Here is a 13,304-nt window from a genome sequence, read left to right on the forward strand (position 1 = left end):
AGAAGGGACAGCAACTCTGCCGCTTTCCTTTAAACCCAAGCATCCGTTGCTATGGAAACCCGCTGTCTGGCGCTGGAGCAGCAGGAATTGTCCCCCTGTGTCCCGAGCAGCCGCGCTGGGCCGGCGGGCAGGACCCGCGGGCAGCTCCCGGCCCGAGCCGTGCCCGGAGCTCCCGCCCGGCCCGGGAGCGGCGCCCGCGGCTCCGAGCGAAGGCGCTGCCCGGGCATCCCGCCGTGTCCCGCCCCCGATCTCAGCCCGACCCCAAACCCAGCCCCGCATCCATCCCCGGCGCCGGGGTCGCCGTTGTTTATCCCCGGCCGGAGCCGCCGGGAGCAGCTTTGGGCGGATTTCCGCTGAGGGGCGCTGAAGCACGTTTTAATGCAGCAAAAATGAATTAATACAAAAATAGTAAGAGACGCGATTTACCGGATTATTTTAAAAAGCGACGACAACGACCACCTCCAAAAAAAACACGCAACCCCCCTCTTCTCCCTCCTCTCCCCGGCCGTGGGGAAGGAGGACGGGCGGAGGGACGGGGACCGGGCAGTGCCCGCTTGCCGGGCTGAGCCGTGCCCGCTGGGGCAGGGCAGGGCAGTGGGGAGGCTTCGCCCTCCTTCTTCTCCCCTTCCTCGGGGCCGAGCCACTCCGCGCTCAGCAGCATCCCCGAGCCCCTCCAGCTCCCGGTCCCGCCTCCCAGCCTCGCCTTCCCCCTCCCCACCTCTTTTTTCTCTCTCTCTGCTGGCGATCAGGTGTCTGTTGCCTTTTTATTTTTTTTTTTTTCCTTTTTTTGAGTTGTTTCCCCGGGAAAAAAAAAAGGCAGGGGAAAAAACCCCAGAAGGTACCGAAAAGGAGATGATCGTAGAAGAGCCCTCCTTCCCAAGAAGAGCAACGTGCTTTGAATGAGGCTTCCCAGCCTCTTCCACTCCGTCTCACACACTCTGTCACTCTGCTTGTGCACACTGTTGGTATGCGACCTCGGAGGCGACTGCTCCGCCACCTCTGCCTGGGGAGCCACTGACAGCCAGCGATTGAGCCAGCCCCCCTTCCTTTTTTTTTTTTTTTTCCTGCTTTTGCAAACACACACGCACACCCCCAAAGCACATTTAATGCTGATCCACTCAGGCGCCATTATCGGGGGTACGTCTTCGTGGAGTGTTTTGGTTATTGTTTTTTCTCTTCTGTTTTTTTTTCCTTCCCAACACTGGATGGTGCAGCATTCCCGGGGCCTGTGGTGTTACGGCTCGATTGCGTTTTATTATTTATTTGTCTATCTTCTCTCTTCTTCCTCTCATCACTCCCCCGTCTCTGCTCTCTTGGACCCCCCGGCTTCTCTCCGGGTGCCGGTGCAGAGGACCGGGGAGCAGGATCCCTCGCTCTCCCTCCCGCTGATGTGGGACTGATCCTCACCCGCGTGTAGCATGCTGTAGCCAAAAAAGAAGAGAGGAGGGGAAGAAAAAAAAAACAAAAAGAAACGGCTCTCTTGCCCTCCCTCTCCCTCGTTTCCCGCGGATTGACTTCATGGCTTCACTGTACCAGCGGTTCAGCGGGAAGATCAACACCTCCCGCTCGTTCCCCGTTCCCCCCGAAGCGAGTCACCTCCTGGGCGCCCAGAGCAGCGAGGAGGACGGCGCTGCCGGCAAGACCCCGCGTCCATTGCAACAGGAAGGCAGCCGGCCCCGCTTCCAGTACCAGCAGCGAAGTGACTGCGAGGAGGAGGATGTAAGCGCCCGTGTCGTTCGCGTGGGGCTGGGTTGGGTTTTGGGTGCCCCCCCTCCCCGCCCCCTGTCCTGCGGGATGGCTGTGTGCCCCTCTGAGCTGGCAGCGATTTCTTGCGGGTTGTCCGCTCTTCTTTCCAGGCGGCTCTTTTGCGCTGCTCTTCTCGCCCTGAAGTGCCGGGAATAGTACGGGACGGAGCCCGCTGGGAGTCGAGCGGAGCCGGGACCCGCCCGGCCCCGCGCTGTCCCCGCAGCTCTCCCCGTTTCCCCGGGCCAGAGCTCCTTCGCGGCTCTCCGCTCCCGTGGAGCGGGGCTGGGACCGCGGGGTCAGCTCCTTCGGAAACGCCGAGTGCCAGCTCCGTCCTGCTGCCCCCAGGCTACGCGACAAGACTCCCACCCCCCCTATTTTTTTATTTTTATTTTTATTCTTTACTTTACCCTTTAACACTCTCGCGGGGCAGAATTCTTCACCTTGCCCTTCCCTCCTCGCTTTCCTGTCGGTCTCCTCCTAACCTGACAGCAGGGAAACTTTTTAACCCCTGCGCAGCCGTTTCTGGGTCCCTCTGGCCCCCCTCCTCGCTGCTCCTGGGTGAGCCCCCGCGGGGAAGCCGAAAACTTCGGCCACGCACCTTCCGCTGCTTCAAAGGGTGCATCTGCATATCGCCTTAGTAACGAGTGACTAATCCGGGCCTCTGGTGCCTGCTGTGTCCGATGGAGTTAAACTAGTCCGGGTCGATTGCTCCTGGTTCTTTCGGGGTGGCGAGGAAGGGGACAGGCTGAGAGAACAAGGGCCAGTGATAGATCAAAACATGTGGCTCCGTATGGCTGGCTGGTGTTAGGTTTGCAGAGGGATTTGAGTGTGTTTTGCCTCTGTGGAAGCACACACAAGGGGAAGCAAATGGCTGCAGTTGGGAATAATGTTTGTGTCTGTTAAAAATACTTCTTGCCCGAGTGGGACGAAAAGCTTTGCAGCAGGGTTTAGCTTTGGCTCTGGGAGCCTTCCCAAGCAAGGCACAGCTTCAAGCCACAACAGCAGAGCTGCTTCACTCAGAGGAGAGAGTTGTGTATGCAGGGAAATGTCCTCGGATTATCTTTTAAATCCCTGTCCATTCTCCCGTCCCTTCGTAAAGACTTTTGTGGACCACAGAGCAAGAGCACTTCTGTCAGCGATGGGGCTAATCGACCTAAACCTCTCCCCGAGGTGACTGAGTGCTGACAGCCCTGGGGGACAGCAGTGACAGGGACCCGAACTGACTCTTCCTGTGACCTGCTCACCGGCAGCGATCTTGGCACTGCTGCCCCTTGGCCCTGGCTGAGTGCAGGAAGGCACCGGGCCCTTCCCCGGGCGCCAGCACCCACTCGTGACTCTGTCCCGGTGTGGCTGGGGACACGGGGCCCTTCCCGGCCGTGTGCCGAGCTCTAGGTGTCGCTGCGAGCCAGCGGAGTGCCACCTCCAGGGCTGGGCTCAGGCACATTTTCCTCATTGTTTTAATTTCGTTTTCCCGGACTTGCAGACAGCAGATGTCTGGAGCCGCTTCTGTGGTCACCAGAAGCGCTGAGCGCGGAAGCAGAGGAAAGCCTGCAGTTTAGCATGTGCGAGTGTTCTCTGCTGACAGGCTCCAAAATAATAATATTACGAATGTCCTTTAAGTTTTTTCTCTTTTTCTTTTTATTTTTTGTTTTTGTCCCTTTTATTCTTTTCCTCCTCCCCTCCCCGATCCATTCCGAGGAGTGCGGGTGAAGACTACTGCTGGGCCCTGCCGAGGGACACTGCTGTCTGTGCCTGCCTAATGTCTTCTGCAACGAAGTGCAAAAAAGTGTGGCCAGAAGCAGGGATTTGGGGTGACTCCTTAACGCACGTGGACACTTAGTATGAATTGTTTCTAAAGGCAAACTGTCTGAGAAAGTCCCCTGGCCTGGGTCGGCAGTTCACAAGGGCACCCTTCCAGCAGAGACTGGGAAACCCGAGCTGGCGGATTCTGGCAGAGGGTCGTTCAGGTCGGGAGGATGAAGTCGTGACAAACCAGTGGAAATGGCTTTTACATCGGGTGTTTCAGGGAGCGGGGTCCGGCCCGCGGGGCAGGCGCCGGCAGGAGCGGCGGGACGGCCGGAGGTGTCCGCGGTGCTGAACCGGAGCGGGGCTGGGGAGCTGGCCGGGGTTCCGAACCCCTGTCCCGGGTCAGAGGAGCTGTCCGGGGTTCCGAACCCCTGTCCCGGGTCAGAGGAGCTGTCCGTGGTGCCGAACCCCTGTCCCGGGTCAGAGGAGCTGTCCGGGGTGCCGAACCCCTGTCCCGGGTCAGAGGAGCTGTCCGGGGTGCCGAACCCCTGTCCCGGGTCAGAGGAGCTGTCCGGGGTTCCGAACCCCTGTCCCGGGTCAGAGGAGCTGTCCGTGGTGCCGAACCCCCTGTCCCGGGTCAGAGGAGCTGTCAGGGGTGCCGAACCCCCTGTCCCGGGTCAGAGGAGCTGGCCGGGGTGCCGAACCCCTGTCCCGGGTCAGAGGAGCTGTCCGGGGTTCCGAACCCTCTATCCCGGGTCAAAGGAGCTGTCCGTGGTGCCGAACCCCCTGTCCCGGGTCAGAGGAGCTGTCCGGGGTTCCGAACCCCTGTCCCGGGTCAGAGGAGCTGTCCGGGGTTCCGAACGCTCTGTCCCGGGTCAGAGGAGCTGTCCGGGGTTCCGAACCCCCTGTCCCGGGTCAAAGGAGCTGTCCGTGGTGCCGAACCCCCTGTCCCGGGTCAGAGGAGCTGTCCGGGGTTCCGAACCCCTGTCCCGGGTCAGAGGAGCTGTCCGGGGTTCCGAACGCTCTGTCCCGGGTCAGAGGAGCTGTCTGTGGTTCCAAACCCTCTGTCCCGGGTGCCGAACTCTCTGTCCCGCGTCAGAGGAGCTGTTTGCTCTCCAAACACCCCCAGGACCTGTGCTGGGGCGAGCTGACAGTGACCCCTCTCCCTTGTCTGTGGTAAGAGCAGCAGAGACAGAGTGGCAGCAATCACACTCGCTCAGGATGAGCAAATGCTGCTCTGGCCATGAGGAAAGGGGGAAACTGAGGCAGAGAGCTGGCAAAGACCAGGGGACAAGTATAAGGGGAGTGGTCTGTTTGTGCAGGGTGCCAGGACTACGTGTTATTGCTCACCATGGGGAAGGGCTTAAAGAGACAGCACTGGAAACTCTTTCCTGAGATTAGATTTCTATTTTCTGTTTTGCATACATGGGACATTCACATTGTCTTACATATTTTGACATCAATGTAGTGGGAAAACCCAGAACTTAAACATATAGAAACAAAGGGTTTTCTCACTTTCCACACTTGGAAAAACCAAAACAAACCTAAGAATGAGACTGTTCTGTTCCTAATTTTGTCATGTGATTAATAATAGGGTGAGAGCTGCGTGTATTTTATGGGTTACTGATGATGACTTTTCCTATTGAAATATGTGTGGTGTATTTTTAAGCACCAGCACAGACTTCAATGCAGAACAAAACAGAGGAAAAGACAGAATGTTGCCTTTGAAGGTCACAGTATTGTAAGTAAGCCTTCTGTCCACTGGAAGTACTACTGATGGAAAAATACTGCTTGAAATCTAGAAAGAGTTAAAAGAAGGTAATAACTCCCTAACAAAATTCAAATCAAAACCAGTAATGATTTTATGTGACTACTGATGACTTACAGACACCATTGAGACACACTTGAGAACATTGTTTTAGTAACATAAAAATAGAGCAAAGTAGAGGTCACAGCATACTTTAGAATTTTAAATAGTTATATGAAAAATATGTACAGCTCTATGAAAAATATGTACATAGTAGACCTAACTACAGAACAAAACCTGGATAAAGTCTTGCAAATTTCTCATGTTAATTTTTAATCTGATGGGACAATCATGTTATTTACAAGAGGAGTAATCAAGAAACTAGGTTCTGTGTAAATGACCCCAGAAAAGCTCTTCCTACTTGGCTCTGTGGCATTATTGATATTAAAGTTATTGCAACAGCTCTAAACCAAATTCACATGATATATTTACCTTGTTATAAAATTAGCTTTTCACTACATTTATTTAGATGAGGAAACATCTCTGAGAACTCTTTATTCAGTTTAGTGTGGTGGTATACCAGGTTATGAACAATTTTGTTAGCATAATTCTCTTTTTTAGATTGATGGGGTTACCTTTTTAAATGGTAATTTTGATTGGTTTACCTGTTAGACTGATGAGATGTTTTGCATATTGTATAGGGGAAGGGATTTTCTCCTACACATTGATTTGAGAACTGTTTTCCCATAAAATAGAGCTTTTTCATCTTTTCCAGGCTTCTTTCTTGGCATCACAGTGATTAATGAGTTTAATTTTTGCAGGCAACTGCCAGGAGGTGCTGAGTAAGATGTATCATGCTGATTGTGTGTAATGCCGCTTCTTTTAATTACTGGGATGATAACAATGCATTAATCAGGTGCATAAAATATTCAACACTTTCCTGTATCGTGGAATATTGATCCATTTTAGAAGTCACTCACAGAAGTACTTTTTAAAGTGAATTGATAAGTTATCTGTTCAAAATATTGAATCCTCTAGTGAAACATAGCATTTTTTTATATGAAGAGCCACATGCTGTATTCATACAGTTTCATTACCTAGGCAGAACTCTTATTTGCTTTAATAGGAGACTTAAGCATATTAAAAAAGTCAGTCCCAAAGTACAAAAGCTTTCATTCCTCTGAATATTCTTTCAATAACTGAATTCTGAATATTTCTTTCTTTTCTGCATTTGCTTAAAACTACATTTGGCCATACTTTATTAGTTCTGCAATTGATTGTTCAGACTTACTTACCTTTTGAGAAGTTTTTCATTAAATATAAATACAGATAGTTTTGAGATGCCTCAGTAAGACTGTGTTTTGTGCTTGAATAAATTAAGGATTTAGTAAATCAAATATGCTTTGTGAGTCTGAGAAAGTGAGAATCAAAGCCATCAGTGTAAAAAAAAAAAAGTAATTTGGTACGTCAGACTTGCTGTTGCATGTAATTAAAAGTTTTAATTTTCATTTCATAATTTTTCTAACAGGAAGAGATATTGCCTCCTAGAAATCTGTGTCAGGGATAGAACCCTCAGGAATGTTGAGGCCTGAGCTTCAGGCAACAGGCATTTCAAAATTGGGGTGTTTTTCTCCTAAAGAGATGAATGGATTGATTGTATAGAGGAGTCTGTGGGACTGCAGAAACCCTGACTTCATTGTAAGCTATAAAAACGTGAATTGTAACCAGAAGTCTATCTATACATCTGTACTGTTCTGTGTATGGCCAAAACCAACTGTTTAAGTCTGTAAAAATCTCTTATTTTAAATCTGTAAGGTTCTCCTAGACTCTTCTTGGTGAGTTCTTGCCTGCTGAACCCAGTTATCCTCCAGCTATTAAGATGCAGAGAGTGGGAATGGTTATTTCCATGGAAATAGTTAGGCCCTGCTGACTTTCTGTAAGCTCACCTTTTGAAATGAATAAAAATTGCAGCTTACTTCCTTCAAAAGGAATAGTTACAAACCTTATTAAAATCATTACTTATATTTGCACAGAAGCTCACCATATATTTTGTGATTACTGAGTACTGGACACTGATCTGCAAGTGATACACTTTTTACACTTCACTTTTATGGCTATATCTATAATTAAATGAACTTATGATATTTGCTGCCAGTTTAAAATCCGCCTCTGTTTCTGCAGTCTTCACTAGGCATGGTGATGATACACACACTAAAAAATCTACCAGAGAAAATGTATTTTTAAGTATTCAGAAATAACTGTGTGGAGAGGCTGAATCATCTCTCTAATAGTAGTGAACTGTGCCATAGGCTGGGGTGTTTCATGTAGAGTACTCGGCTCCTGTTATTTCTCTTTCTGTGCTGGGAGCTCAAGTGCAGAAAGCAGAGACTGAGCCCAGGGTTGGAGCAGCCCAAGTTGGGTTTTAAGGGGTTTTAAAGACATAGGAGGTGGGGGAAAAAAAAATCAGTGAGTATGTGCTGTTCTCCATTTAAGTGGTGTATTTTTGTTTCAGGAAAGGCCAGACTGAAGGCAGTCCTTATCAGAAAATGCTCTTTGGGAGTCAGCAGATTTTGTCCCTTGAAATAAAAACTTTTACATTATTTTGGCCTAATATATTTATGCTTGTGCTGGTGCAGCAAAGTCTCCCATTGTAATTGGTTAACTGCAGGTTGATTTTCGGGGGATTTTTTCCTGATGTGCAGGATGATTCCCAGCACTCTGTGAGGTGTGAGCATTTTCATCCCGTGACCAAGGGGTGGCAGCGTGTGGTGATCACAGGGTTCCTATGGAGCCCTTGGCTTTTCCTGCTTTTACAGGGAAGCATCAACCACCCCCTTGTTTACACACTCACACCTACACGTGGGGGTTCTTCAACTCCTTCCTGCATGCTCTAGCTCTGATGGAACTGGAGGCAGTTTTGTAACTCTCTTTTTCACCTTCTGGTGGAAATATTTGTTTTCAAGATCATAAGAAATGGTTCAGCAATAGTTTTAAGCACATGGAAGGAGGAAGAAACAAACCTTCCTTCTAAGGAAATGTTTTCTCTTTTCTCCCAAAGGAAAGCAATAAACAAGAAAAGCCAATGTTTTCCCAAAAGCCTCTTTCACTCATTTGTTTTCACTTATTGGTTGTGATATTGTGCCTTTTCAAAAGCACACGCAGAAAATTTAGGTTTGTTATTTCAAGGTGTTTCAAAAGATTTGTGGTCAAATGCAAAAATACATACTGGAATATATTTCATAGTTAGAGGCACAAATATTTATTTTGGGTTAATTTTTTTTACTGATATATGCACCTTTGAATATATTATGTGTATTAGATTGTGTGTATTTGATACTGGTAAGATTCAGTGTGGGTGAGTTAACTAAGTTAAAGCAAATTTTGTGTGTACATTCATCTATAGGAATAGATCACAGTGTTATAATCTTTACTGCCAGTATTTATATATATATAAAAGAGATTGGGAATGAGCATTAGGCTCATGGATGTTTTGCAGCACAGAGCAGTGCAGGAGGGAACAGAGGGAGAGTGTGGTGGGACAATCCAGGAAAGTGATCTGAAGGGGGAATGGGCAATGGTTTCTCTGTAGTGGAAAAAGAAATCCTTCACAACATTTCCACCTGTAGATTGTTTGGGAACAAAAATTTTCCACATGCAACCAGAGCTTTAATTATATCTTAATTTTTAAGCACTTTAATTTAGAGATATTTCATAGTTTATTTTGTTAAAATAGCATTTGAATGTCTTCCCAAAGATTACAGCAAAGATTAATGCAATTTTTAAGCCTCAGGGAACTTGCAATATGGGGGCAGGGGGAGAAGTAGAGAGGGGTCTCGTCCTCATTCATTTTGTAAACATTTAAGTATACACAGAGGTACTGAAGTGTGTGAGGTAATTTGAAAAAGGCCAATTTTGTGACACTCTGCTGAGGAAAACTGAATGTGTTTTTTAATTGTTTATCACTTATGAGGTGTAAATTATTTTACTCTAAACAAGGTGCTTGTAAAGTAGAGCTCAGCTATTACATTGATTCTTCCAGGAGTTGCAGTCTCTGTGCCTTTTAAAACTGCTATTATTATTATTATTATTATTATTATTATTATTATTATTATTATTATTATTTTCCAGATGGAAAATTGGAGGCTGAGGAGTCACATGGACAGTTCATCTCAGCTCTACAGCAGCAAAGGTCTGCTGTGAGCTATTGCAGTTTCTGGTTCTGGGCCCCAGGGGCTTTAAGGCTAAAAATTGTTCCAGTTATCATCATGGATATTCTTACAGGTGTAAAACTAATTGTGAAGTCTGGCACATTTAAGTCTTTGCTGTATCTAGCACTCATTTCTGACAGTTTTCTAGCTCTTCAAGGCTTTGGAGTTTGCTTTGAGCAAAAGGAGATTTAAAGCAACCAAAGAGAAGGACAGGAGTATCTTAATGCTTTCATTATAATATTTCAGGGAGGGGGTGGTTTGGGGCATTTTATATTTCTTTTCTGTATTTGTCAATAGCATCTGCTCCAGCATTTCAAGCAGTTTTCAGTCTAGGCAGAACTCAAAAGCAAATGCAAATTTCTCCCCAGGCTTTCTCTTTTGGATATACAGAGCAACATGAAATGGAAATGCAGCAGTGGGAAATGCTTGGTAACCTCAGCTCCAGTTATACCACAGTCATTGATTTTAGAGTGTTTATGACAAAAGCATGTTCATGCTCCTTATTTTCCATTAAAATAAGCTCAAACTCTCTTTAAGAGAATGTAGCTGTGGTATTTTGTTCAGAGGAGAGATGAAACCCATGCAGACTGAGCAATTACAGATGTTGCTGCAGTCTCCAAGCCCTAGAGCTGAAGGCACTTGGTGAGCAGACCCTGCAGGAGCTTTACACAGGGTCCTGTGCCTGCTGCTTTCCTGCTGTTCCGGCAGGGGCAGAGGGAGAAGTCCAAGAGCAGCAGACTTGGTGCTGCCTCTTGTCCCTTCTCAAGGGTAGAAGCAGTGGTTTGCAGAGCCCAGTCTCTGCAGTTTGTGTCTGTGAACAAGAATTCAAGAGTCCTGCAGTGCCTCTGGCTAAGGGGAACTAAAAAATGCTTTTATTTATAAGGCCAGCCTTTGGCAAAAGAAAAAGTATGAGCTGCTAACAGTAGCAAAACAGACAATTATGTTTGTACCAGGCTCACAGAAAAGGGAATCTTGTGGCAGCTGCTGCTGGCTGGTAGGGTGGTGCTGGAGGTGGCTCTGGGGTGGAGGGCTCTTCCAGTTTGCTCCCAAGACTTCTAAAATCCTTATAAGCCATAGGGGCAGGAAGCACAGCTCATCCCTTCTTCTCTCCCACCCCTCAGCTCTACCTCAAGGGAGAAGAAATCTGTGGTTTTTTGCACAGCTGGGCAGCCATGAGTCAGTTCTTCCTCCCTGTCTAACAGGGAGCTGCTGGCAACCTTATCTCTCTGCCCTGGCACCTAAAGATGGATATCCCAGCAAAACCCAGGTGACTCCAGCCACTTTGCAGGGATATTCCCTCAGGCATTGTAAAGTTCAGCTCCTGCCTGTGTCCCTGCCCTCCTCTCAGGATAGGCAGGTTGGGTTATCTTGTGTTTCAGGGGAAAGCCCAAGCAGATGTGAGCAGAGTACAAAGGGGATGCTGGGATCTGCTTTAAATAGAGTTTGACCTCTTGCATAAGAGACTGATTGTCCCAAGATAAGTTTATTGCATACACAGCTCTGAGATTTACACAGATTGCTTGTGGGATTATGTTTCATGTGACTGCAAAATCCTATCTTTTTTTGTAATTTATTGCTTAATCTTTCCTCATGTTTCTGTATAACCTGTATTAAATATTATTTGGTTTTGATTTTGTTTTTCTCTTTCTATTTCATCTAGGTGCTAGAAAAGAAAAGCAATATTTAAAAGACTGAACTTGTATTACTTTGTTCTCAGGGAAGCTGTAGAAATCAACAACCATGTTGCCATAGACACATAAATACTTTATAGTGAACCAAAGAATTTCACCTCTACTACTCTTACTGCCAGGCACATTGAATCTGAGCACTTTATTGATACAGTTCCTCTACCTGCTCTATATTAACTTCTTTTCCATTTTTTTTTCTTTTCATTTTCTTTTTATTATTTTTTGGTGTAATGCCAGATACAAGAGGAGACACATGGAGAAAACACTAAAGGTATTATAGTGCTTCACAATGGTGTCTCTGATAAAGTGGGTGCTGTTGAAGCAGCTGCTTTGTTCCATTATGAACTGCAGCACAAACACTTGTCACAACACATACAGTGAGTCACTGCAAACAAGAGTAATTAATTAAAACTGACATAGCCAAGGTTTAGGATCACAGTAACCCCATCTATTGTATTTGCCTTGTTTATACTCTTGGTGTTTGAGGATGGTGAGACTGAAACAGGCTTCTTCAAGGAGTGGGCAATTCTCACTGGTTTCTGGGCACATTTGGATACCTTCTGTTGCAGGGGACATGGATCAGTGGTGGAGCACTGGAATAACTATTAGGGAAGTCTTGCAGTTCCTGGTCTGCCACTGACCTGCTGCATGACCTTCAGCCAGTTATTTACCTTTGTGAGGCAGGACCTGCATCTCTTGGGTACCATGAAGGAATCAAGGCTGTGACTTCATTTGTGGCTTCCTTTTGAAGGGTGCAGAATTAAATAATTTTTGCTTTGGGCCTAAAGCTTCAGCCTAAAAAGAACCCATGGACAGAAACATGAGATTATTAATAATTAGTAGTGCTGTCATTAATTCTGACAGTGACAACATTTATAGGAGCATTGCTAATAACCAAAACAGGCCCTGATTGTGCTTGTTTATGGTGGGTTAAAGGTCTCTCTCATTACAATGTTTCACAGGCATTGCCAGGAACTGATAATCACTATAATGCACATTTTTTTTTTCTTTTAGCTAAGAAAAGCTAATAAGCATCTGTAGTTTTGAAAATGTCAGATTGAGCCAAAGTGCATGCAATTAGATAAGGATAATGTAGCAGATAATAAGAAGATACATGATAGTGGGTGAGCAGTTATCAGACTGTTGTGCTTTGGCTGCTAAAGTGCTTCATGTTGTGGAAAAGGGAGCAGTGGTTGGTTGAGGGGAAAGATGCCAAGAGTTGTCACAAAGGGAAAAGTGAACTAATGTGGTAAAGGGACAAGGCTGATCCTGGGGGGAAGCATGAACATGGATGTGAGATTTTGATAGATGGAAGGGATTTCTGGGTTAAAAGTCATGTCCTTGGGAGGTGGCAAAGGCCACTGAGGAAAAAAAAGGGAAGCATATATGGAAAGGAAGATGGGCAGAATGGAGTAATTTGTGGTTGCTGTCCCTAAGGTTTCTTTTTTTCTTTTTTCAAAGACTCTCTGCCTTCTGTGTGTGTGAAGTGTCTGGGCTGTTCTGGCAGCTTTAGTGTGCTAAAACCTTTCTGAGATTTCCTTTGCCCAAAAAGAGACACAGCCACGATACACTCATTAAGAGCCTGGGTGTGAATTTTCAATCAATGTCCTCAGTTTAATTTGCCTCTTGGGGAAAGATTGAGGTAGATCCTGGGAGCAAGATTAAAAACAAGAGGATGAGAAACAGACAAAGGACAAGGAAAAAGAAAGAAGAAAGAGGAAAGCCATGAGGCACAGAATTGGAAGCCAGCACTGATACTGAAAGATAAGGAATTTTGCTTCTAAATTTTTTTTATTTTGCTATGGGGCAAAATATTTTTTGTGGCTGAGACAGAATATTCCATATTTGCCTTTTCCTTCTACTCAGCCTAATCTAGCAGCTCATTCTTGACAGGAAGACAGGCTCTTTGTGATCTGGAAGTCTGGACATTTTTGTCTGATGATTTTTCCTGAAATGACTCTTCTACTCTTATTCCATCTCTCATGAAGTGTTCTGGTGCCTCCAGAGAGAAGAGATTAGAAGCCATTTCTGATATATTTTGGTTCTATGATAACTTTTCCCATTTTTTTCCTCTTCAGAATTCACCAAATACTTGATATCTTTATAATATAATACCTGACAGAAAATCTGTATAGTTCTCATTCTCTCCTCCCCTATAATGTCTCTAAG

The 13,304-nt window shown here is 46.3% G+C and overlaps 1 protein-coding gene across 3 annotated transcripts in view; it reads left to right on the top strand.

The window, feature by feature from the left end:
• Positions 1-13,304, top strand: part of DPP6 (dipeptidyl peptidase like 6) — a 548,806-nt gene that overhangs the window by 141,020 nt on the left and 394,482 nt on the right. The window contains exon 1 of one of the 3 annotated variants that reach the window (XM_021543891.4): positions 309-1,719. The exons of the other annotated variants lie outside the window; for them this stretch is intronic. Within the exon in view, the coding sequence (XP_021399566.1) occupies positions 1,519-1,719 (201 nt within the window). The 5' untranslated portion in view covers positions 309-1,518. Of the gene's footprint in view, positions 1-308; positions 1,720-13,304 lie in introns of those variants that run through there. 3 annotated transcript variants of the gene reach the window in all.

The sequence above is a fragment of the Lonchura striata genome, chromosome 2 (genome assembly GCF_050655825.1).
Source record: "Lonchura striata isolate lonStrDom1 chromosome 2, ASM5065582v1, whole genome shotgun sequence".
Classification (NCBI taxonomy): Eukaryota; Metazoa; Chordata; class Aves; order Passeriformes; family Estrildidae; genus Lonchura; species Lonchura striata.